This window comes from Lontra canadensis, unplaced genomic scaffold, assembly GCF_010015895.1.
Source record: "Lontra canadensis isolate GAN:19392208 unplaced genomic scaffold, GSC_riverotter_1.0 scaffold1, whole genome shotgun sequence".
Taxonomy (NCBI): Eukaryota; Metazoa; Chordata; class Mammalia; order Carnivora; family Mustelidae; genus Lontra; species Lontra canadensis.
In genome coordinates this window covers 6,793,786-6,820,503 of record NW_022630995.1, presented here as the reverse complement: position 1 = coordinate 6,820,503, position 26,718 = coordinate 6,793,786, and the positions used below count along the sequence as shown (strand labels likewise).

General features: G+C 47.7%; 1 protein-coding gene across 1 annotated transcript; it reads right to left on the bottom strand.

The window, feature by feature from the left end:
- Positions 1–44: 44 nt before the first annotated feature.
- NAAA (N-acylethanolamine acid amidase) lies at positions 45–25,517 on the bottom strand. Its single transcript, XM_032838213.1, has 11 exons — positions 25,314–25,517; positions 24,525–24,689; positions 20,943–21,069; positions 16,431–16,521; positions 11,176–11,252; positions 6,297–6,469; positions 6,085–6,147; positions 5,085–5,151; positions 4,170–4,198; positions 819–896; positions 45–182 (listed from the first exon to the last, which is right to left on the bottom strand). The coding sequence occupies exons 1-10, from the start codon at positions 25,514–25,516 to the stop codon at positions 821–823; spliced, it is 1,071 nt and encodes a 356-aa protein (XP_032694104.1). The 5' UTR covers position 25,517; the 3' UTR covers positions 45–182; positions 819–820.
- Positions 25,518–26,718: the final 1,201 nt, after the last annotated feature.

Genomic DNA, 26,718 nt, shown 5'->3' with positions numbered 1-26,718 from the left:
GGAAGTGAGCGCAGGAGGCCCGCCACGCACGTGCCTGACAGTGGTCCTCCCTCCCTCGCTTCCCAAGCCTGAAAAGCTTAATGAGGAAGGAACCTGTGTCGTCCCTAAAATGATTCAATCCTCCCGCTTTGTTTTGTTCTTTAAAGCACAGCTCTTCCAGAACTTCATTTTTAAGAAATCATCTGTAAGGGTAGAAAAATGAATGGATTTAATTCAAACACCGATTTGTAACACCATCACGATGAGCAAATGACCCAAACATCAGGCCGGGTTGACCCTTTTCCAGAAGACCCCAGCACTAGGGAAAACCGCCTCGGTTTGGTTTCAGGCACCGCAAAGAGGACACCTGCTTTTTCCTCATGCTCTTCCCTCAAGGATGGGCTCACCCACGCCTGAAATCAATCCTACAGCTGTCCCCTGCTTTCGTTGTCTGTCTTCTCAGGTTGCAAAGGTGCTGGGCCCGCCTCACTATTATTCTGGGGACAGGCAAGTCTTCCCAATTATGTCCCCTTCTGTGTCCGTGAAGACATAACAGCTCGCCCTGAGAGCAGGTCCGAATGAGGGACGAAGGGCCCTTGGCACGAGATGAGCTCTCGTACCAACATTCAAGATAAGTCCCTCATAGTGACATTAACCTGATACCAGTGACAACCATTTGCCAGATGTGTGTCAGAAGATATTCTGTACGTGTCGATGTTACAGATGTTCCCGTCTTCCGTGGGAAACGCCAGCCCACACCCAGCAACGTGCCCAAACGAACACACAACAGACGAGCACAACTTTCATGGCACAGTAGAACCCGCTTTTCGCTTACGTACATTTAACCCAGGTTTCTGATCCTCGTCGTGTACCTCTCTGGGCTGGCAGCGCTCATGACTGTCGTATAAACTGTGTAGCTGAGAACAGAGAGAGAGATTTTTATATGCAAGCCATTGTCTCTAATATTCCAAAGAGGAAAAAAAATACCAACCTAACCCTTGGGACCTAGAAAATAACACAAACAGAAGCCTATGTACGTCTGAATGTTTAACATTTCTCATTCGAGCGATTGCACAGGGTCCCTCCTTTCTAACCTGACAACACTGGGGAAGGCCACGTTCAAATGTAAAATTCTCGGACTCCTCAGAGTTTCACACTGTGGCAATGAGGGGGAGGTGGGTTGTTCAGGATTAGGAAGAAACAGGGGCCCAAACCGTACACTGGGCTGAAGACAGCACTGTAAGGACACGTAGAGCTCGCCCAAGGGTAATGGAGATCCGCTGAAGAAGGACTTCAGCTGTTCGTTTCCTCCCGCCATCATTCTCCATCGCTATCGTAGTATTTTCTCCGCTTAGAGACTGATCAGAGGTTGGAATTCCACCGCAGGTGGGTGTAATTTTACAGCGTGACACAAGGGGGCAGCATTGAGCGGCTTATGCTGCGATTTCTTTCCGTGACCTTCACACCCCAACAGCCTTCCTTGCAAGGAAAGGGCCCGCCAGTCGGGAATCCGTGTTAATTCTGGCTCAGTGGTGAACATCCTTTAAATGCGGTTCCTCAGGACACACAGGTGCCTCAGTCGGTTGAGCGGGGGTCCTCCTGGCTTCAGCTCAGGTCAAGATCCCAGGGTCCTGGGGTCCAGCCCCGCTCAGCGGGGAGGCTGCTTCCCCTCTCTGCCTCTCCCTCTGCAACACCCCCCCACCACTCATGCACTCTTCTCTCTAATATAAATAAATAAATCTTAAAAAAAAAAATAAATGCAGCTCCTCCTGGGTTTTCAATTATACAAGGAGAAAAGCATTACTTGGTTAACTATTTATAATTTCTACTTCAACAAAACATTTCATATGCCATTTAAAGTCATAGCCTTTAACTCAGTTACCCTGCTTCTGGGAATTCAGCCAGGGAAAATAATCCAAAAGCAGGGCGCTTGTGTGTGTGTGTGGGGGGGGATGTACAAATATGTTTATTTCAGAGTTTTAATAGAGGAAAAAGTGACAACTGGAGAATGCTTAACTCTATACAATATATCCCATTGGCCATGGTGTACCTATTTAAAATTATAAGGGCTGTTGACAGCATAGGCAATGCTTTAAAACATAAAACAACTAGGGGTGCCTGGGTGGCTCAGTGGGTTAAGCCTTTGCCTTTGGCTCAGGTCGTGATCCCGGAGTCCTGGAATCGAGCCCCGCATTGGGCTCTCTGCTCGGCAGGGAGACTGCCTCCCCCTCTCTCTCTGCCTGCCTCTCTGCCTACTTGTGATCTCTCTCTGTCAAATAAATAAATAAAATCTTTAAAAAAAAAAAAGGAAAAGAGAAAAATATAACACCTATTGCGGTATCTGGGTGGCTTAGTCAGTCAAGCATCTGTCTTTGGCTCAGGTCATGATCTCAGGGTCCTGGGCTCAAGCCCTGTGGGCCCCCTGCTCCACCACAGGGAGTCTGCTTCTCCCTCTCCCTCTGCCCCTTCCCTCTGCTCATGCTTTCTTTCTCTCAAATACATGAAATCTTTAAAAAATATAACAACTCTTTAATTTGAATGCTAATTTTTAGAAAAAAGATATAATCATCATTTTAAAAATTATTTTTAAACTATAAGAACACACAGAAAAGAACATCCTTATCTTTAAAACGAATATTAGAAGGGCAAAACTGTGCCCGACTGGAAAGGATCGAGTCCGTTGTGTGGTGCGGATGGCTGCCACAGGTTGGGGAGAGCCAACGGTCACACATCCAGGAAGTGCAGAAACCAATCGGTCATGAGGTTGAAATAGGCCCAGCTGGGAGTGTTTACAACACGCAAGTCAATAAATGCTACAACTGAGGGGGGTCTTTAATTTGTTTTTTAGGTTCCCCCTACCCCGCAGAGCACTGGGTATCATTCGTTACCCACACAGCTCCTTTGTTAGAGTGGCAAAGTACTGATTGATTTGTTTTTCTGTATTGGCTCTTAGAATATTGTTTATAGAATAAATTTTTTAGTGTTCATCTTTTTATCAGGCCATACTTACAGAAAAAACTTTCAAAGGAACAATTTGAAGATATATTCCTATTACAGTACAAAATGAAAGACCACCGCCAGTTCTGAAAATGTCATAACAGCTAAGGAATCTTAAAAGTACTTATATGCGGAAGTTTTTCCAGAGCCCATCAGGAAAACTATGTTGTGTTTGTGTAAGAGACGATCATTTCAAAGGAAAAAAAAATCAACTGGGTATTTGAAACTAAAAATTGCTGTACAGATTTTGTCGGTATTAGGCTGTTTCCTGAAGAGGACCATTTTGTATTCGTGCCTTGGAGAAAGCAGATGTGAGAACAAGGAGGTAGGAGATGCTGGGTTTGGGCATTTACTGAGTAAAAGGAGGAGATAAAACGGCTTTGACTTGCAGATGCTTCCTCTTTCATTTTATTAAACCAAGCCCCACTCACGAAGCAAGAGAAGGTTTCCGCACCCCCAAGGAGCTAATCCGAGGTGCCCATAAGGCCGTGAAGCCCCACCTGGAAAGGACAAGGAGGAGCTGCTGGTCTAGTCAGCCTGGCTCTTCTGGTGACAGAGACCTTCCGAGAAAACTCTGAAGGTTTTCTGGGACCTTCAGAGTTTCCTGTCCAAGTCTTGTGGCTGCCACTTAGGTTTCATTAAGAGCTTCACCTCAGAGGACGATGAGGGCTGTACACCTGAGAAGCCACTGCCCACAGAATGCTCCTGTCAAGGGTTCAGGCCAAAAAACAAACAGCAGCTTTGATGCTGAATCATCTGTGTGTGGAGCATGGGGGCAGCAGAATGGCTCAGCAAGTTGCAGGGAGGCCAAGGGTGTCTAAAGTTTGGTTTTAACAGTGGGATTAAGGCGCTCAAAAGCAGGGCCGGTGGCCCCCACGCCAGACCGATTTAGGATGAACACATCACGGCCCTCCTCCTTCTGGATCACTCTAGCCTCCTTACCTTTGTTTTTCTTCATGGGCTTCTCACCTGACTTATGATATGTCTATCTGCCCCTCCCTGCCTCCTCCCTACTCCCACCAGCAGAACGCGAGCCCCGTGAGAGCAGGGACTCGGCCTGGTTCACTGCTGTACCCACAGCACCTAGAAAGCCCAACCTACAGGCACCCAGAACCCTGCTGAGCCAGAGTATGGGAGTCGAGTCCCCCCTTCTGGGGTGATGTGAGAACAGATGCGTTGAACATGTCACTTACTTGTTATAAACCGGAAACACGGACAAAACCTGCAAAGGAAAAAAAAATCATATTACAAAGACTATTAAGAGGTAGAAGAAATATTAAAAGGTAAATCTACGGGAAGCATAAAACTACCTAACACTCCTGTGGGTCTTAGGGTGACAGAGTTATAGACTTTTGAATCCTTTCCCCTTTTAAACAGTGAACATCTACCCAACTGTGTCTCTAAGAGGCAGAAAAACCGAGGTGAAGAGGGATACTTTGACCTACACTGAAACCAGTTCACAAAATGTCATCAGACTTTTAAAAAAAATTTAGTTATACTTTCTGTTCAACTTTCATTTCCCACTAACTTGTGGGTCCTGGTGACCTTTTAGGTTAAGTCTGAAGGATTCTATAAATAGAATTGTAATTTTTAATGAGTTAAACAAAGTGGACCACATAAAAACAAATATAATTATCAAGTCATTAGTTGAGAATCCCTAAAAAGAAGGTAATTCTCATTTTAGATTTCTGTTTGTCACAAAAGGCAAACTTTAAAAAAATCTTTTATGCCAAATTGTCATTGGACGCTTTAAAAGGTTTTTCATGGGGCGCCTGGGTGGCTCGGTCGTTGGGCGTCTGCCTTTAGCTCGGGTCATGATGCCAGCATCCTGGGATCGAGTCCCGTATCAGACTCCTTGCTCATCGGGAAGCCAGCTTCTCCCTCTCCTGTTCCCCTTGCTTGTGTTCCCTCTCCCGCTGTCTGTCTAAATAAATAAACTCTTAAAAAAGTTTTCAACCAGGTGAAACTCTGACTCCAACACTGTCATCTACCACATTTGCTTGATTTCAGAGATTTCACATTCTTCTTCTTCTTTTTTTTTTAATCACTGTTAACAAAGACAGCAAACATCCTGGGTAAGAGGAGGACGTTGCGGCTTGGTAAGTCACCTGGAAGAGCTTCTCCAGGCTGAGGTTGGCCTGGCCCGTGGCATTAAGGGCTTTGATGGCAGGTGTCCTGTAAGGAGAAGGGTCAAAGTTACTGGGCCTTTCAGGAAACCCTGCAGGGCACCAGCTCTCATCCTGAGGCCCAGCTGCCTTACCTCCCTTTCACCAAAGCAGATCCTGGCCCCCAAACCTGCTTTTTGCCTAGTCTCAGACCACCGCAGCAAAATTGATTCAACCGTCAGGCCCGTGGACACACCGGGAAGCTGGGAAGGTGAAATGTATTGCTACGAAATTAAACAGTTGCCACTAAACATATGGGGCTGTTAAGCCGGGAGGAAATACCTAACTGCCTCTTGTTTGGGGACGCACGGATTTATAAAACGTTTAAAATTAAAAGGTCCAGGGGTCCCTGGGGTCTTAGTCGGTGAAGCGTCTGCCTTCAGCTCAGGTCATGATCTTGGGGTCCTGGGATCGAGCCCCGTGTCAGACTCCCTGCTCTGTGGGAAGCCTGCTTCCCCCTGTCTCTGTGCTGCTCCCCCTGCTTGTGCTCTGTCTCTGAGTGTCAAATAAATAAAGTCTTTAAAGAAAAAATTTTAGAAGGACCAAAGAAAGCCCCTAACTAGTTTATTTATGTATTTATTTAAACTAAATGTTTTCCTTCCAAACAAGTCTTACATGGAAAACTTCGATTCTTGGTCTACCCTTTCCTTTTACAGCTTATTAAACGGAGGCTCGAGGAGCCACCCAGGGAGTCACTAGCAGAGCCAGTGGTGGCTCCAGGCCTTCTGACCCTGAGGCCAGGGCCAACCTTCCCTTCCAACACCCAGCCGCCAAGAAGCCCTCCCCACACTCTTCCAGTCTGGCCAAGCCATGGGTGAGGGCACCCAGGTACATTTTCTGGGAGGGGCAGCGCCTCTAGTCCTCTCCAGTTCTCGTCCTATAAAGGGCCCATTCTCCCGACCCCGAGGAAACCCTGGAAACCGGAAAGTGTATAGAGGCCTACCTCCGGTCGTCCTCCTTGGGTACTGGCTTCCAGTGGTCGTAATTTGTCTCAACCCGGAACCACCTACAACAGAGCGCAACACCTCGTCTTACCCAAGGTCATTCGGCGTGCAGCCAAAGAAGAAAAAGTTGCGAAAACGAAAAAATACTTCTAGTTTCACTGGTTGAAAAACATGATGGATACAACATGACCAGGGTCTTCATTCTACTCACGCTCCATTTAAAGGGTCCAGAGGCCACACGTCTGCTGGGCCGTTTCTGTTCCTCGTGATGACCACTCCCTCCCGGGGGGACGTGCCCCCCACGATGTAATAGACATCAGCGATCAGGGGTGTCTTAGCCAGTTTGATCACAGCTTCTTCGAAGTTTTCCGACTCACTCAGGGTCTGAACGAGAAGACGCGCCTGCATCAGCCTCACCTCCCGCGGCAGCGACCCACGCCCCTGACGGACAAACGGGCCGGAGCCTGCTCTCCTGATGCATTCAGCCATGGCTCCCACCTTAAATTGCTCAACTTCAACCTCCTGTCACGAGGGCTCCATGGGGAGCCGACAGCAGCGGGACTTTCCTCACAAAAGGAAAGAACTGTTGACAAGTTCTAGGCCCAGCTCACCAACCATGTGCCACACGCTTTCTAGGCGGGTCACCTTCACCCAGGACTGCCCCCGTGTCCTCAGTCCTTTGATCTTTCAACAAGTCCTTTCTAAATACCTACCACGTGCTGGGCACTGTGCCGGCGTGGGGACAGAACAGTGACTACGACTGACCTAACCTCGTTCACTCCGGATTTCCAAGAGTGACAGGAAAGACAATGGGCAGTGGTGACACAGGGTACGGGGTGTCAACATGGGAGAAGCAGTTGCTGGAAAAGTCATAGCAGGGGACCCAACGTCACCCAGGGCATTTAGGAAGCAGCCCAGGAGGTATTGCACAAGCTGAGGCCAAAGGGACAAAGGGAAGTGAGGCTGGTCCAAGTCGTGGTTGTGAGGCTGGGCATGGGGGTAGGGAAGACAGTTCTGGCTCAGTGGAATAGTCTGGCAAAGGTTGGAGACGGAAGACAGCACACTACATCAGAGCAGTGAGCAGGGGGTTCAGAAACCCCCGGGGTTCGTGAAGGCCTCCCAAGGGCTGTGGCATGGGCGGGTAAGGGGCTCCCTTCCTTGCTCAAGCTCATCTGCAGAAGAGCCTGCCCTTCCCGCCTGTGTCTTCACAACCGCTCTTGGAAAGGACGTTTTCTCTTCATCCATCCTGAATACTGCCGGGCACAGTGTCAGGGGTCGTGGTAAAGTCAAGCAAAAGCACAATTCAAATATTAGCGTCTGCAAAGGCGCCCTCATTCGGCACCATAAACCATCCACCGGGGGCAGGGTTTGGGACCTTCCCCTCCCGTACACATAGGACTGTGAAGGGTGAGGTATGTAGGGCTAAAGTGGTTTGTTCTGAACTCAGCACAATTATAAAGGGAGGCAAGAGGAGTCAGGAACACTGTTTTATGTCACCGACACCATCCCACGACAACTATCAAAGAATTCACTGACTCCAGCAGAATCCGGTGAGAAAAAAGCCAAAGAACGTGAGGAAGAAATCCCGAAGGTGGAGGTGACTTGCTTCCTTCGGGTGGCAGAGTCAGGGTGGGACAAGCACCTTATCTGTCTGGCTGGGGAAATTATGGAAATGGGCCGTGACTGCTCGTGGGTTCGGGATTTCTTTCCAGGGGAATGAAAATGTTCTAAAATTGATTGTAGAGATGGTTGCACCACTCTGACTATACTAAAAACCGGGGAGTTGTACACTTTAAATAGATGAATGGTGTGACACATGAATGGCACAGCTTTATACCTCAATTACAAAAACGCTGACCTTGGGGTGCCTGGGTGGCTCACTTGGTTAAGCAACTGCCTTCAGCTCAGATCATGATCCCAGAGTCCTGGGATCAAGCCCCACATTGGGCGCCTCGCTCAGTGGTGAGTCTGCTTCTCCCTCGTTTCCCCTCTGCTCCTCCCCCTGCTTGTGCATGTGCTCTCCCTCTCTCCCTCTCAAAAAATAAATAATAAAATCTTTAAAAAAATATTTATATATATACACCGACATTATGACACAGCAATTCCGCTCTTAAGCACTTACTCAACTGAAGTGGACATGCATGTTGACTAGAAGCCTTGTACTGGGAATTCTATCACAGGCTTATTCACAACGGCCCAAGACTGGAAACAACCCAATGTCTATCAACGGGAAAATGAATGAATTGTGGCATAGCCGTACAACTGAATATTCTTCAGTAATAAAAATGAATGAGCGAGGGATACAAAGAACATGGATGAATTAGAAAAGTATCCGGCAGAGTGTGAGAGAGAGTCTGTACTCTAGGATTTCTCTTATACATATTCTAGAACAGGCAAACTTGTCTGTGGTGACAGAGGTCAGAGTGGTTTCACTGGAGGAGGGTGTCAGAGGCGGTGAGGCATTGGTGAGAAGGGAACTGGAGGGAAATTTCCAGGGACTTGGAAATGTTCTGTGTCTTGTTTTACTGATGCCTATGTGGGTGGATAAATGAGTGTGTACAACTGTCAAGACATGGAACTAAACCCATAAGATCTGTGCCTGTCACTGTAGGTAAATTTTATCCAAAACATTTAAAAATCATTTTGGTGTTTAGAGTCTACTGGTTAGATTTAAATTCTAGTTTTATTTTTAAATGGCAACATTTGCAATACTCTGGATTTTTTTTGCAGCCTTTCCATCTTATGATGAAAAGTTTTAGAGGTCGTCTTAAAAAGGTATGAAGTGTACACAGTTTGTTAACATCTTTAGGAAGTACCCAGGTAGGAAGTTGAGGAGACCTCCAGGTCCAGAGGGACAAAGATCATTTAAAGCAAGGCAAATAGGAGCCAAAAAGGCTAAAGCTGGGGAGGGCCAGATCCTTGCGCAAAATGTCCTCAAATTACAATTTATATGTGGCCTGAACTCTGCTGTCTAAGAGGTCACTAAAGCAAACTTTCTTTTTGTTGTATGCAGAACTACTTTCTAATGTCTTTGTTTTGCTAAATTCTGATCTTTGCAAATGGAGATTCTAAAAGGAGGGTACATTTTTATCTGCCCAAAAGTTTACAGTTCTCTCTTATCTCAATCAGTTATCAAGATTAGGAGGCTATAGCAGCCTAATACTGTAGCCTCTAACAAAGATTCCCTCCTTGACCAAACTTTGGCTAGGCTCCTCTGAGCAGTCTTGCTTGATAAGGCCTTACCTTGGCCTATAATGACTTGAACAAACAACAGTTTCTAATAGCTCTAGGCTACATCCCTAAGGTGACCTGGCCTCTCTTCTAGCCCCTGCCTGAGAAAGTAAGGTGGCCCAAAGAATTGACTGCTTGTCCCAGCCAGCACTTAGTGAGGTATCCCCTCACACCTATTAGAAAGGTTAAGTCAGAAATACAAGAACAAAGAAGTATCGGCGAGGATGTGGGAAAAAGGAACCACTTTGCAGTGCTGGTGGGAGTGCACACCAGGGCAGGGCTGGTGGGAGTGCACACCAGGGCAGCTACCGTGGAAAATGGTATAAAGCTTCCTCGAAAAATTAAAAATAGAACTACCCTATACTGTCCAGTAACACTAATTTGAAAAGATCTATGCACCCTTAAGTTTATTGCAGCATTATTTACAATAACCAAATTATGGAAGCAGCCCACGTGTCCCTTGACAGATTGAGGGATGAATGGATAAGGATGTGGTACACACAGCACACACACACACACACACACACACACACACACACACACACACACAGGAATATTACTCAGCCATCAAAAATGAAATCTTGCCATTTGCAACAACATGGATAGAGCTAGAGAGTTTTATGCTAAACAAAAGAAATCAGAGAAAGACACATACCATATGAACTCACTCACTCATGTGGAATTTAAGCAACAAAACAAATGAGCAAAGGGGAAAGAGAGCGAGAGAGAGAGAACGAGAAACAGACTCTTAACTGTAGAGAAGTAACGATCACCAGAGTGGAGGTGGACAGGTGACGGGTGAAACAAATGATGGGGGTTATGGAGTACACTTCTCAGGATGAATAAAATAAATAAAATGAAGCATGGTGAAGTATTTCATTTGAAAAACTACTCATCAGAGAATCCTGTCATTTTAGAGTGACTTTCATAAAACATTTATTTTGATCCCCAAAACATTTGTACATCTGATAGTACAAAGTTTTATGTGCATATTTGATTTTATTTTGTTCAATGAATATATTTTTAGATATAAGTTTAAAATTAAAAAACAAAAGATAGGGCCCCTGTTTTCCAGTCTCTGCAGGAGGGCAGGAGGCTAACTTTGATGAGCACCAGTTAGCAACCCCAGCTAGGCTTTACATGTACAAGCCCTCTTTTCCACTTTCCGTACTTTTTCACTTCTCCAACTCTACTGGGCCCCTGTTCACATCCTTCTCTATTCCCACATTCTCCCTTTAAAACACCGGTCACCTCTGTACAAATCAAAGTTGATTCTGTCCACCTGGGCACTATTCCTAATTACAACAGCACGGCACTGACTAAAATCTGTCTCTACCACTGACTTTTCTTTTTATTGAGGTATAACTGACAGGTAACATTATATTATTTCAGGCATACAATATAATGATTCAATATTCGCATATATTGCAAAATGATCACCACAATAAGTCTAGTCAACATCCGTCCCCACCCGGAGTTACAAAATTTTTTTTTTTTTGCATGAGAACTTTTAAGATCTACTCTTAACAACTTTCACTTACGCAATACAGTATTATTAACTATAATCGCCATGCCATACATGACATGCCCTCGACTTAGTTTATAACCAGAAATTTATAATTTATAACAACTACTCTAACTAGTGTCCAGCTCTGTTTTCTTTGATACTTCTTATCACTCTGCATTCTGCAAACCCGTAGATGCCCATCCTTTCAAGGAACTTCTTACCTGAAGTAAATGTTGTTTATGGAAAAGTTGTTGAATGTCAATGTAAAAGTCGTAAAATGACATAGAGCACTACAACACGACCGCACGGAAGATGGAGTGAGGGTGGGGGGCTCAGCAGTACAAGTACTCACAGCGCGGAGAAGCCAGCTGACCGGATAGTGTCTCTGGAAGAGGGCAGCAATCACATTCTCCCACCACCAGCCTTTGTCTGTCGAGTTGAGGAAGGAACAATATGTATAAGTACGAACTGTTGCCCAAGTGCCACATTTTAACTCCTTCCATCTTACTTCTTCCCCAGAGTATGAGCTGACGGGAGAGAAGAGTTGGTGGATGAAGAGTGATTTTTACTGGCATCCAGTTTTCAAAGATAAAGCTCAAATTTCATGGCAGCCGTAGAAACAAATGTACACACACATTTCCAAGGACTTGGAAGAGACAGTCCAGTTTGGGCAATGGCACTAAGACCCGGGAATGAGGGGTCAAAAGATTCTCCTGGTACAATCAGTGCAGCAGAAAGAAGTATCATATCCTGAGACACAGAAAACCTGGAGAGGAACAGGTTTGGGCGGAGGCCGAGTGAGGGCAAGAAGAGAGGAAAAGGAACTGTTGTTCAACATCGTGCGAGAAGTCCTAGCAACAGCAATCAGAAAACAAAGAGAAATAAAATGTACTCAAATTGGCAATGAAGTAGTCCAACTCTCTCTCTTCGCAGATGACATGATTCTTTATATGGAAAACCCAAAAGACTCCACCCCCAAACTACTAGAACTCATACAGCAATTCAGTAATGTGGCAGGATACAAAATCAATGTACAGAAATCAGTGGCTTTCTTATACACTATCCATGAAAACATAGAAAGGGACATTAGAGAATCGATTCCATTTACTATAGCACCAAGAACCATAAGATGAGGGCGCCTGGGTGGCTCAGTGGATTAAGCTGTTGCCTTTGGCTCAGGTCATGATCTCAGAGTCCTGGGATCGAGCCCTGCATCTGCCTCAGCATCCCTGCTGAGCATAGAGCCTGCTTCCCCCTCTCTCTCTGCCTGACTCTCTGCCTACTTGTGATCTCTCTGTTAAATAAATAAATAAAATCTTAAAAAAAAAAAAAAGAAAAAGAAGATGCCTGGGAATAAACCTAACCAAAGAGGTAAAGGATCTATACTCAAGGAACTACAGAACACTCATGAAAGAAATTGAAGAAGACACAAAAAGATGGAAGACCACTCCATGCTCTTGGATTGGAAGAATAAACATAGTTAAAATGTCTATACTGCCTAGAGCAATCTATACTTTCAATACCATCCCGATCAAAATTCCACCGGTATTTTTCAAAGACCTGGAGCAAACAATCCTAAAATTTGTGTGGAATCAAAAGAGACCCCAAATTGCTACAGAAATGTTGAAAAAGAAAAACAAAACTGGGGGCATCACGTTGCTCGATTTCAAGCTTTACTACACAGCTGTGATCACCAAGACAGCATGGTACTGGCACAAAAACAGACACATAGACCAGTGGAACAGAGTAGAGATCCCAGATATGGACTCTCAACTCTACAGTCAAATAATCTTCGACAAAGCAAGAAAAAACATCCAGTGGAAAAAAACTGTCTCTTAAATAAATGGTGCTGGGAAAACTGGACAGCTATGTGTAGAAGAATGAAACTCAACCATCCTCTTACACCATACACAAAAATAAACTCAAAATGGATAAAAGACCTCAATGTGAGACAGGAATCCATCAGAATCCTAGAGGAGAACATAGGTAGTAACCTCTTTGACATCGGCCACAGCAACTTCTTTCAAGGTATGTCTCCAAAGGCAAAGGAAACAAAAGCGAAAATGAACTTTGGGGACTTTATCAAGATCAAAAGCTTCTGCATGGCAAAGGAAACAGTCAACAAAACAAAGAGGCAACCCACAGAATGGGAGAAAATATTCGCAAATGACACTGCAGACAAGGGGCTGATATACAAGATCTATAAAGAACTCCTCAAAACAGATAATCGTATCAAAAAATGGGCAGAAGACATGAAGGACACTTCTCCAAAGAAGACATACAAATGTCTAACAGACACATGAAAAAATGTTCATCATCACTAGCCATCAGGGAGATTCAAATCAAAACCACATTGAGATACCACCTTACACCAGTTAGAATGGTCAAAATTAACAATACAGGAAACAACCGGTGTTGGAGAGGATGTGGAGAAAGGGGAACCCTCTTACATTGTTGGTGGGAATGCAAGTTGGTGCAGCCACTTTGGAAAACAGTGTGGAGATTCCTTAAGAAATTAAAAATAGAGCTTCCCTATGACCTGCAATTGCACTACTGAGTATTTATCCCAAAAATACAGATGTAGCGAAAAGAAGGTCCATCTGTACACCAATGTTCATAGCAGCAATGGCCACCATCGCCAAACTGTGGAAAGAACCAAGATGCCCTTCAATGGACAAATGGATAAGGAAGATGTGGTCCATATACACTATGGAGTATGATGCCTCCATCAGAAAGGATGAGTACCCAACTTTTGTATCAACATGGACAGGACTGGAAGAGATTATGCTGAGTGAAATAAGTCAAGCAGAGAAAGTCAATTATCATACAGTTTCACTTACTTGTAGAGCATAAGCAATAACACGGAGGACATAGGGAGATGGAGAGGAGAAGAGAGTTGGGGGAAATTGGAAGGGGAGTTGAACCATGAGATACTGTGGACTCTGAAACAAACTGAGGGTTTTAGAGAGGAAAGAGGTGGGGGATGGGGGAGCCTGGTGGTGGGTATTAAGGAGGGCACGTATTGCATGGAGCACTGGGTGTGGTGCATAAACAATGAATTTTGGAACATTGAAAAAGCAAAATAAATAAAATTTACAAAAGAAGAAGAAGAAGAGGGGAAAAGGGAAGGGCAAGAGTTCTGCGGAAGCGTGCAGGGGCACGTCCACCAGCAGCCATTAACGTGGAGGGGCTGAGACCGCAGCTGGTGCTCCCGGGCTGGAGCCGGACAACACAGGACAGCACAGCCGGACAACACAGCCAGACAACACAGGACAACACGGCCCCTTCACATCCACGAAGCAGCTCGACCTCCTCCCTCGCTCTCCAGGTGAGACACTGAAGCACCCTGGGGGCAGTCGCTGAGTCAGCGAGTGATAGCCCGACGCAGACCTCGGGCAGGCTGGCTCTCGAGGCTGAGATGTTACCTGCCAGGTGGTAGGTTACGCCTCCCCAGACTCTACGCCATTTGTGGGTCCTCCTCCCAGCCCTACCCTTCCCGGGGTGGGGTGGGGGGCTGTTGGCCGTCTCCATAACATCCAGAAACTCAGCTGAATATCTTATCTCTCTTGGCAGAGACATCCTACCTTATGGTTCAGGCATTTTAACTCCCTTGCAGCAGACTAAAATAGAACTAGTTTTCACTAATATAAGTATTAAAAAGGCGGTCTGACGGTATTTCATTAAATGTGCACATCACAGAAGAACTCAGTTATTTCTAGACTGCTCGTACCTTAGGTTCTACTAATCCGTTGTTAAACACTTGGAGTCACAGAATGATGGAAACAAAGCCCAGCCTGAAACACACACTTGTTGACAGACATTCTGTGTGAAACCTTAGTAAGTGTCATCTGTGGTCTGAGCACCATGGGTTAAGAGTCAATGGAGCACCCATGGGGCTCAGTCAGTGACGCAGCCGACTATGGATTTCGACTCAGCTCATGATCTCGGGGTCTTGAGATCCAGCCCCGTGTCCAGCTCCTTAGTCAGCACGAAGTCTGCTTGAGGATTCTCTCTCTCCCTCTGCCCCTGCCCTCTGCTCTCTCTCTCTAAAAGAAATAAATCTTTTCAAAAAAGAAGAGAAAATCAGTCTCACTCATTGCTGACTTTGAGAAAATGCTTTAGGAACCCATTAGGATGCAGAACGGAGCACCGGACACTGACATGTCCTCAGCCAGCGTCCTCCCATCAACCTTGCATAGAAAGGTAAGAGCAGACTTAACCAAAGGAACAGGCAACATGACGTCAGTCATGTTCATCCAATGACCAACACTCAACTTTATGACTTTCTTCTTAGCTCAGCTGCCAGTTCCTGAGGACAGAGACAGTGTCTGTGGACCTCTGGGTCTCCCACGCTCTGTGGAGCTGACTCATGTCCCCTGAGACCTGGGGACCGGTGGTGCAGTCGTATAACCACCAGACCTGGGGGACCAGTTTGAGAACCACCTTTCCACCGGCCAGCTGCCACCCCCCACCCCCAAGCCTCCGCTTCCTCCTCTGCCTCCCCAGCGGGGTCAATACGACCAGCCCGGTCTGTCTGACAGGACTGTCATGAAGGTCCCCTGAGAAAAGTGACCAGAAGGTGCCAGTAAGCTGTGGAAGGCTTTATAGCTGTCGCCCGGAGGATGCCATCATGTAGCCTCTACATGACTGCAGCAGCTCCCTAACCGTCTTCTGCTTCCATGTCACCCCCCACGACCGATTTCTAGGGAACAGCCCGAGTGATTCGCTTCCCGGCCTAAAGCCCTCCTAGGGCTTCCATTCCACCATCACACTGAAAATCCAAACTCCCCATCCTGACCCTCACCACGGCCTCGGCCTTCCTCTCCGCCTGTAACGCCAGTTCCCAGTGCTACAACCACACCGCCATCTTTTGTTTCTAGAATCAGCCAGGAATGCTCTGTTTCTAGAATTCCCCCAGCTTCTGGCTCCTGGATCATGTGACCTGCAGTACCTGCCCCACCCCCTCCTTCATTCTCCATCACATCTTCCTGTTTTGCTTTCTCTCCCTCTCTTTTTTAAAAGACTTGTTTCTGGGGCACCTGGGTGGCTCAGAGGGTTAAGCCTCTGCCTTCGGCTCGGGTCATGATCTCAGGGTCTTGGGATCGAGCCCCGCATCAGGCTCTCTGCTCAGCAGGGAGCCTGCTTCTCCCTCTCTCTCTCTGCCTGCCTCTCTGCCTACTTGTGATCTATCTCTGTCAAATAAATAAATAAAATATTAAAAAAAAATAAATAAAAGACTTGTTTCTTTGAGAGGGAGAGACAGAGCACGATGGAGGGGCCGAGGGAGAGGGAGTCTGAAGCGGGCTCCACGCCGAGTGTGGAGCCCGGCGCGGGGCTTGATCTCACTCCCCTGAGACCGTGACCTGAGCTGAAATCAAGTGACTGCAGCACCCGGGCACCCTGTTTTGCACTCTCTGTAGCACTCACACCCCCTGAAATCATCTTCACTGCTTGGAGCACACCGCCCACCTCCCCCACTAGGCCGGGGGTCCCAGCTGGTGGTGTAGTCGGGATTCGTCTGCATGTTCAGCTGGGGCAGCCGATGAAGTACCTGGAGACAACCGACCAGGCACAGAGCCAAAATGCTCAGGAGTTTGCTCTGATTACCTCGTTCATCGCCAGAAACTGTAAACTTGTATGGACTCTGACCGGTCCACACTCCTACATAGCCAATGAACGTGGTTCCTGTGAACGCCACCTGCAACCAAGAGACAGGCATCATTTTGCCATTCCCGCCAAACACACATTGAAGTCGTCTGTTTTGTCCCCCTCATTGAGTTTTTTCCTTATAAGTGCCAACATAATAAAAACTCCTAAATTGCCTTCTGAAAGGTTTGACCTGGGGGTGCCATGGATAGAAATCAGTAGGTCTCTGATCTTGCATGGGAGAGAAAAGGTACTTCTTTATTTTCACCCATTTCTAACTGAAATGTCACTCCTTCCGTAACAGACACACTTGACAAATCCTGTAGTCTCAGCAGTGCCCATGATTCTGCCACCACAGACATAGCAGATAGTTTCACATACATAATGCTATCATATCTACCTTGACATCGGATCATTACTTGTCCTGAAATACCATTCATAATTGTCATTATGGGAGTTATTAGATGCACAGCTAAAATTTACTATTTAATATAGTGAGAAAAAGTATGACATTGAAATGGCTGTATTCCAACATAACTGATTTTCTTTGTAATCCATGCATTTTAAGTATTATAAAACATTCTGAAATGGGACCATCGGCTCATCAAAGGGGACCATGCACCCCAAAAGATTAAGAAACTCCATCCTCAAAATAGCAGATGGGCTCTGACTAAAATCTTGTGTTGACTTGATCATAAGTCATACATCTTTTTTTTTAAGATTTTATTTATTTATTTGACAGATGGAGATCACAAGTAGGCAGAGAAGCCCGCAGAGAGAGAGGAGGAAGCAGGCTCCCTGCTGAGCAGAGAGCCCGATGTGGGGCTCAATCCCAGGACCCTGGGATCATGACCTGAGCCGAAGGCAGAGGTTTAACCCACTGAGCCACCCAGGTGCCCCCTAAGTCATGTATCTTATAAGCTCTATGGGGTAAGAGGAAATAAGTGAGACTGTTTGTCAGTCATAATCATATTTAAATTTTAAATTTTTAAAAAAGATTTTACTTATTTATTTCACAGAAAGAGAGAGCACAGCAGGGAAAGCTGCAGGCAGAGGGGGAAGCAGGCTCCCCACTGAGCAGGGAGCCCGTTGTGAGACTCCATCCCAGGACCCTGGGATCATGACCTGAGCAGAAGATACTTAACCAACTGAGCCACCCAGACCCCCCTAAATTTTAAATTTAAAAAACTATTTTACATATATCTCCAATGTCATCCTCATGGTTATCCCGTGAGTTACAGGGAACACTTCCACTGTGACCTAAGGTAACAAGCGCCATGATTGCAGGAGACCACCATCTGACTACCAGGAGAAAAATTACATTGGATCAGCTACTGCAGATACCAGATTTCATTGTTTAAAGAGAGAATGTGCCCGTTCTTTTTATTTTGAGAAACGAATGGGCCTGAGTGAATATTTTTCCTTTGAAAAAGCTAAATTTCAGGGGCAGGTGATTGGATTAGTAGGTTAAGCCTTTGGCTCGGGTCATGGTCCCAGAGTCCTGGGATGGAGCCCCACATCGCCGGGCTCCCTGCTCAGCAGGAAGTCTGCTTCTCCTTCTGCCTGCTGCTCCCCGCGGCTTGTGGTCTCTCTCTCTCTCTCTGTCCTTCCTTGCCACTCATGCTCTCCCCAATAAATAAGTAAGTCTTGAAAAAAAAAAAAGCTGAATCTTAAGTCTGTAATCTTTTTGATCATTTAGTTTTACCTCATCTGGTTGTAAAAAATAATTTAAGGTGGCTAAATTACAAAGAAAAAAATGCAGTGGCCCTAGTTTTATGAGTGACCTTCACCCAGCTCCTCGAGGGCTTTCTCTGAATTCTCCCCACTTCCATTCACGGCAGTAAAATAGGCATAATTCTACCTCGCTGCTAAAGCCTTTACAAAATGTAATTATGTGAAGGAAAAAAGTAATTATACCGTCACTTTCTTCGAATGACACATTGACACTCATATCAGGGTTACTCCTGAAGGAAAGAGCAAATTAAAGTTTCAAAGGCAGAATCATATTGTAGTTTCCAAGAGGTTGGATCATACCCAATTATAAATGATTCTGGGATATAATTTGCCAGCTCTTTTATCCTGAAAACCTGTCTTTGTTTCTAAACGTCCTGTTTCTGTTGTCCCTGCTGAGTCAGTTAACACAAGCAGACCCTTGGCTACAGCAAGAGATTCTAAATCACAGCCTGGTTGGAGTCTGGGGGGAAGAAAGCCACTAGGAGGCCAGAGGCCTGGCTCTGGTCCTGCCTCTGTGGGCCTCCTCCCAGGGGAGCTGGGACAACGTTCTCCAGGTGAGGTCTCTGCCTCTCACGGGGAAAGTGCGCATGAAACTGTTGATCTGTGCCCACTCAGAGGGCACAAATGTGGCTTTGGTGAGCATCTAAGGAGGAATTATATGTAAAAATCCTTTAAAAATTATGAACAATATTCGAGAATAAGGGATGAATTATTTTGTGGATCACCTGTTCTTCATTTAGCACGACAATTTCTTGGCTGTGAGCCCTCAGCGGAAAGATAATACTCTGGTGTCCACTGCTAGATTTCCTAATGATAACCTGAGCACTAGGAGTCAAGCCGTGCCTGCTGGCCAGTTCTCACGGGCGCTCCAGGACAACAGGAACAAATGAAGCATTAACAGTTAGGGTGAGGGTAGGGGTGCCTGGGTGGCTCAGTGGGTTAAGCGCCTGCCTTCTGCTCAGGTCATGATATCCAGGTCCGGGGATCGAGCCCCGCATCGGGCTTCCTGCTCAGCAGAAAGTCTGTTTCTCTCTCTCTCCCTCTGTCCCTCCCTACTGCTTGTTCTCTCTCTCTAATAAGTAGAATCTTTAAAAAACAAAACAAAACAGGGTGAGTTCTAGAGAGAACTGTTGAAATAATTTATTTTTACTGTATTTATTCCTCTGTCCACTTAGAAGATTTCTTGCTTATTGTAGATAATGCAGAAAAGCATAAAGTAGTCAGTGAAAATATAGTCCCACTGTCCAGTAATAATTGCTAACGTTTTAGCAGATTTCCTTTCGGAAATTAGTATGTATGTATGTTCTGTCATTGTTACCAGTTAAAACCATTTTTGAAGTAATTCTTCAACTATAAACTAAATTTAAAATTTTTTTTATGATTGTATTTATTTATTCATGAGAGAGAGAGAGAGGGGCAGAGGGAGAAGCAGGGTCCAGATGGAGCAGGGAGCCCAATGCGGGACTTGATCCCAGGACCCTGGGATCACGACCCGAGCCAAAGGCAGACGGCCAACTGACTGAGCCTCCCAGGCGCCCTATAAACCAAATTGTTAACAGTGGTGAAGTAAAGAAATGAAAGAGAAAAATGAGAAATGTTTGCTTTAAGTATTTATGTATTATTTTAGATTTTATAAGAAAAAGTTTTGTTTGTAAAACCGGATGACCGAGTGAGTGTTTAATAAATGAGTTTATAGTATTTGTGACTCAACTCCTAAATGCAAAGAACGTGTGAAATACAGTCCTTGTCCTTAAACAGTGTCCACCAAAACCAAAATCTGGCTTTAGCACACTGTTTCCTGGCCATAACGTGCTTTGTGTACTCAATGAACACTGATTAAGACTATCCCTGGGGCGCCTGGGTGGCACAGTTATTAAGCGTCTGCCTTCGGCTCAGGTCATGATCCCAGGGCCCTGAAATCAAGCCCCGCATCAGGCTCCCTGCTCCTCGGGCAGCCTGCTTCTCTCTCTCCCACTCACCGAACTTGTGTTCCCTCTCTCGCTGTGTCTCTCTCTGTCAAATAAGTAAATAAAATCTTTAAAAGAAAAAAGACTGTCTCCAGATGTTTACACAGAAATGTGAAAACAGTACATATTAGGTTGTATTTCTATGATGAAAATAAATGATCTAAGGAAGATTTTTTAAAGATCATACTTAGAGAGTGCTGTGAGCCCATCAGACTTTACAGAGTGAGGACAGTTCATTATGTGGCCACAACTGATCGTGGTTCATGGTTCCGTGCTTTGCATAGATCACTCCACGTAACCTTTACAACTACCTCCATAAGGTGATTATTAATCTCTCTGAGCTGGAGTCTGCAAAACGTGTCTCAAGGATTTCCCACCTTCTCAAAGGAAGCAAGCGACAGAAACAGAACTCAAACCCAGGACTGTCGGACCTCAAAGTTGGCGGTTTCCAGCCGGGACACCATGCCGCCCCTCCCTATTCCAGAAGCCTCCTCAGCACGGGAAAGCAGAGGGAGAGCTGACGTGGATGACTGGTCACATTCTGAGAGAGATTTCCATAAGGAAATGAGTAGGTGCTCCGTAATTGTAAATGACCCTTCTTTCCAGGAGCGTAATGGACGTAAACCTCCCGAGGTTTTGCTTTTCCAGGACTTTGATGTTTTCTATATCTTAAACCAGTAACACACTTTGACAGCAGACCATCCGTCCTAGCGACTGCTAGCTTTGCTTGGCCAGTCTCTGACTGCTCAGGCTTAGGGCGTGCGAACCATACCTGCCCGTTCTTTAAGAACTGCACATCCACGGTCAACTTGCGTAAGAAATTTCCGAAAGGGTAATCCAGATTCCGGCCATGGTAAATGTGGCCTCTGGAATCTTGAGCCACGATACTGGTGCAGAATCTGAGAAAATAGACAAGTACAATATGAATGAATGAGAAAAAATAGGAAAAAGGAGAATGAGGTTTCATTTAAAAAATAAATCCTTACAGTAAAACAATTCTTATAATGGATACATATGACAGGTGATCCTTGCGCAAGCATCTGGAGCCACAATTCAAGGTGAAAAGCACACCCAGACACACCTCATCAGGGTTCATTTGGCGCTACCAGAATGTTGCCCTCAGCACACACGGTGGTGAAAACGTATGGAAAGAGAATTTCATCCTAAATCTAAAACTGAGGGGCACCTGGGTGGCTCAGTCAGTTAAGGGTCTGCCTTCGGCTCAGGCCATGGTCTCAGGGTCCTGGGATCGAGCCCTGCATTGGGCTCTCTGCTCAGAGGGGAGCCTGCTTCTCCCTCTCCCTCTGCCCCCTCTCATGCTTTCTCTTGCTATCTCTCTCTCAAATAAATAAGTTAAATCTTTAAATAAATAAATAAATCTGAAACGGACTCTTCTGAGCTCAGCTAGCCCTCGGAACTTTGCTTATTCCTCTGTTTGGCGGGATGTAGTCTATAGAACATACCATTCAAAGCTAGTTCAAATTCACTTCTCTTTGATGAATTTCTCAGAGCATATATAATGGCACTAAATCATTCTGTCCCCCAAATGTTTCAGTTTGTCCTCTGAGGAAAAACAGTAAACTCTTAGGGGCTTGGCACTTTCCCTGTCGCCATCAGGGCTCCCTACATAGAGCTCATAAGAGAAACAGATCTTTTAAAACTCCCAGCTGGGGCGCCTGGGTGGCTCAGTGGGTTAAGCATCTGCCTTCAGCTCAAGCCATGATCTCACGGTCCTGGGATCGAGCCCCAGGGCCATCTGGGTCTGTCCCATTCCACCCAGGTCCGTCCTGTTCCATCCAGTTCTGTCCTCAGCAAGGAGTCTGCTTTTCCCTCTCCTGCTTCTCCCCTCTTGCTCGTGCTCTTATTTTTCAAATATATCAATAAAATCTCAAAAAAAAAAAAAAAAAAGAACTCCCAGCTGGAGAGAAGTATTTTGAGGAAAAGAGGAAGAGGTTTGTTACGATATCTAAGTGTTTCTTCTGAGAATATGTAACGTTCTGTGGAAAAATACCTATGCACAGCATGCCCCGTTCTGGGGAAAGAGATGTCCGTCAGGCAAGCCAAATGGAGAGGCAGTATCCTGAAGGGGGCTGTTGGCTGTTTCCGAGCAAAGAATTGTGGTTGATTTTTCCCTACTTTTCTGTATTTGCTAATTTCCTATAATGACTACATATTACTTTTATCATAGGAGAAAATGAATGTTACTTAATTTTTGTGTTTGTTCAAAAAAGGAAGTCTGGTTAGTTCTTAATTTTTTCCAAGATTTCTGATCCTCAAAGAGTTGATGTCCAAAAGGGGGCTGATAAAACCTGGAAATGGTTAAAGTAAAGGGTGTGGAAATCTCTCCCAGAGAATTTTTCAAAACCGGCACGACAACAATATCTCCATATCAAGCCAAGTGTTTGTTTGTTTGTTTGAAGTAGGCTGCACGCCCAGCGTGGAGCCCAATGCGGGGCCTGAACTCACGACCCTGAGATTAGGACCCGAGCTGTGATCAAGAGTCAGATACCTGACCGACTGAGCCCCCCCAGGCACCCCTTAAGCCAAACATTTTAGCGTGAGGCACCCACAAGCACGGGAACAAGCGGGGAGCTGAGGGCTTCAGGGGAGACACGGGAGCTTTGAATGCAGCGGCTCTGACGGCTCACCAGGCCCCAGGACGTTCAGCGAGTTTTCCCTTCTGGCGCTTGCTTTCTACACAAATGGTCATAACCGTCTCCAGGGCCTGTGCCCAGCAGGCTCAGTAAGGGGAGCTGGTATTATTCCGATTCAAAAAGCCTCACATCGGAAATGTGAACAGAACATGGCCCTTGTTGATTCTTTTTTATTTAAGATTTTATTTATTTGAGAGACAGAGATAGCGACAGAGATAGCAAGAGAGGTACAAGCGGCAGAGGAGAGGGACAAGCAGGCTCCCCGCGGAGCAGGGACCCTGCCCATGCAGGGATCGCAGGACCCCAGGACCATGACCCAGGCCAAAGGCAGAAGCTTCCCTCTGCCTAACCGACTGAGCCCCCCAGGCAACCCCCCTTGTGAATTCTAACGGCGTCTGGTGGCACTTTTGGTTGTCAGGCAATTCAGCTCATACTTTAGCATCAAATCCAAAAGCTAGAATGTTTTTTCTAGAACTTTTGCTTAAATCTGCTTGAATACATAGAGTCTAACAACAACAACAAAAGGGGAAGTAAAACCTTTTTTTTTCCAGTTGAGAAAGCCATGTGTCAGAATAGGAAGAAGATGGAGGTGGGAGAAGAGGAATGGCAAAAGTAACTTGGTTCATTTAACAAGTTTGTGTCTTATCTGTGTCTTTAAACATTTCCCTAAAGAGAAAAGTGCTTCTTTTTTTTTTAAGATTATTTATTTATTTATTTGACAGACAGAGATCACAAGTAGGCAGAGGCAGGCAGAGAGAGAGAGGAGGAAGCAGGCTCCCTGCTGAGCAGAGAGCCTCATGTGGGGCTCGATCCCAGGACCCTGGCATCATGACCTGAGCTGAAGGCAGAGGCTTTAACCCACTGAGCCACCCAGGCGCCCCTACTCTGTGCTTCTTACACTGCCCAGGGGTTCAGGCAAGACACCAGGGGGGCAGTAAAGCTGCCTTATCCCAAGAACCCCTTTCCCCCCAACATGTCCTGGCAGCCAAAAGCTATTAAGTATGTCATTAGAAAAGGCTGGTCTGGGGGCAAAACAGTAAACCCGGTCAAACCTCTCTTACCTCCAGGACCTACTACTGAGCCAGTAAGACAAGATTCCCCTGCACTTTCCATGGGATCAACTACGCGCTGTTACCCGCTTTCACTTCCGTGTGCCACTTTATCCTGCCCACCTGCCTACCAAATGCTGGCTCTGCCTCAGCCAGGACGACGTTCCCTGTGACCCCAACCCTGGAAGGTACAGGCTCTGAAAGGGAAGACAGGCTCTCCGGCCATGCAGACACAGAGGTATAAATGCAGGGGGACAGATGAGTGCGGGGATGACCCCCTGCATTATAAGGGCGCAGGGTCCCCGGGATACCTAGACGGTCCATACAAGTGGGCTGAGTTCTAAAAACTTCTGCTCAAGTACGCGTGGAGTTTAGCGTTTGGAAAGTGGGACAGTACCTGAATAGGTGGAGGGAGGGAGGCGGGCTTCGGGCAAGAGGGAAAGTTCAAGGCTGAGGTCGGAGAAGCTGCTTTCCTTGTCAAAGCTCCTGATCTGCGGCTCAGATTTACCCCGAGAGGCAAAGAGGAAGCGCGGGAGGTTTCCGGGCAGCCCGGTCTCCATCCACCCCGTTTTAATCACCCTGGAAGTATGTCCCCTCCGAGCCAGATGCGGCAGGAGGCCCGGTGAACGCCGGCCGGCGCGGGGCACTCACGCGGTGGACTCGTACACCAGGTTGAGCAGCAGACAGTCGGCCAGGCTGTAGTCGAGGACCTCGCACAGGCCGCGGATCTCGTCGGCGAAGGGCTGCGGCAGGAAGGGCTCCAGCTCCTCCACCACCTTCCCGACCCACGCGTGGACCCACTTGGGGACCTTATTCCTAGAAACAAAGAACCGCGAGGGTGTCTGATCTGCGCGGGGGCTGAAGGGGCGCGACCGCGTGTCTGGGTGGCGGGGGGCTCCTAGAGCTCGTATCCTCGGGGGTGCCGGGCTCCTCCCTTCCCAGAGGACCGACAGCCCAGGCGCCGCACCACGCGACCCGCAGCATCCCCGACCGGAGAGAAGGACACTCGGACAGGGAGGCGGGGCGAGCGACTGTGGTCCCCAAGGGGCGGACTCGCGAGACTCGCCGGACCTGCCACGAGGGTGTGGGGTGCGTCCCCGACTCCGCGCCGAGCGGGCGGGCGACAACCTGCACGCCGCCCTGACCCAGATTGTCTGCGGGAAGGGCGCGCCTCCGGGGACACCGAGCTCCGGAGTCAAACTGGCCGCTGGATCAGCCTCGAGCCCGGCGCTTCCCAGAGCGGCGGCACAAGCCGAGCCCGCACGCCCCGGAGGCCGCGGGTCGGGACGCTGGGGTCGAGGAGGGCAGGACGGTCCCGGGGGCGGGGGAAGCGGCTCAGTGGACAGCCCGGCGGGCAGCACGGTCTGGGCCGCCCGCACGCGGACTCGGGCCGCCCGCGGTGCCCCGGGGCTCGGCCCCGCGCCCCGCGCCCGCGCTCACCCGAGGATGTGCGCCATCGCCGAGCGCAGGAAGTCCAGGTCGAAGCGCCGCAGCACCGGCAGCCAGCGCAGCGCGGGCGCCGCGTCCAGGCTCACGTTGAAGAGCGGCGGGGCTGGGGGCGAGGCCGCGGCGGACAGCCCGGCCGCGGCCCACAGCAGCAGCAGCGCCGGCCCCGCGCGCGCCCCCGGCCCCGCGGCGCGCATGGCTCGGCTCCCGCGGCCGCGACTGGGACCTCGCGGCGCCGAGCCCCGGGCAGGGCTGGCGGAGGCGGAGCCCGGGCGCTGGGGGCGGGGCCCGCGGCGCGGCCGGACCCGCCCCGTCTCTCCGACCGCGAACCGGAGGACCGCGGCGAGCGCAGCCCCGCACCCGCGCTTCTGGGCGCGGCCCTCCCGCCGGGGCCGTCGGCCCGAGTCCCGGGGGCGCTGGACGCTGCGGGGGATGCTGCGGGCTCCCGCGCTGCTCCCCGCCCATCCCTGCCCCGGGTCCCCACGAGGTGAGCCGCGGCCCGGACGGGCGTGAAGACGATTTTCAGTAGCGAAGAGGTGGCGGGAAACCTACTGTCGTCGGAAGGTCCGTCCCTCCCGCTACGCCTCGTTCCTTGTATTTAAGTCCTCCAGAAGTTTATTGGGGTTTTACAAGGAGAATTATTTTGACACTCCCACGTCTTTTCAGTTAAAAAGAAAAAAAAAAGCGTAAGAGTCAGTTAACATTTATGTGCAGGTGTTTTTGCGGACGCTCTCGTTCAACCGTCAAACCAAGACACAGGTAGGTTCTGCTAACTCATGCCCGTTTTCCTGACGAGGGACGTGAGGCTTGGAGGGGCTAAATGATTCGCTGGATGTCGCACCGCTGCTGGCCGGCGTGCTGGCCCCCACGCCAGGCTGTCACAGCCCAAACACCACCCTCATAACCATGAACTTCCCCTCTCCGTTCCCCGCATCTGGGAGACAGAAAACTTGTCTAAGGAAAGTCACCGGACTCAGCCAGGCTGGGGGTTCTTAATGGTTAACAAGGGCTTGGGTAAGTCGAGTAAATGTGTAGAGGACATTTAGAAAGTTCACTTTTTCCAGGTTTATTTTTAACTTCCCCTCTCCCCCCATCAAACAGAATACACCCCTGGTACCTCTGATCCCCCCCGCCCCCATTTTTATGGCCTGTATGTCGCTGGGCTACAGCTTCAAGCCTCTGCTTCCACTCTTTCCTGGTTTGGCATAAAATCTAAATAAAGACCCTGGTTTTAATTTGCTCATTTGCAACCGCACCTGTGTGCTTAAGCCACAGGTGCATCATGAGAATCAATAAAGAGTAAACAGATGACTTGAGTTTAAAGAGGTGCATTTGGGGGCGACTGGGTGGCTCAGTAGGTTAAGCGTGTGCCTTCCGCTCAGGTCATGATCCCAGGGTC

Coding starts and splice junctions, on each gene's coding strand:
- NAAA (XM_032838213.1), bottom strand. CDS start 25,516: ATGCGCGCCGCGGGGCCGGGGGCGCGCGCGGGGCCGGCGCTGCTGCTG. Junction 4,199..5,084: donor GCCTGGAGAAGCTCTTCCAG/GTGACTTACCAA, acceptor TTTCCTTTGCAG/GTTTTGTCCGTGTTTCCGGT. Junction 897..4,169: donor GTGTTTCCGGTTTATAACAA/GTAAGTGACATG, acceptor CTCTGTTCTCAG/CTACACAGTTTATACGACAG.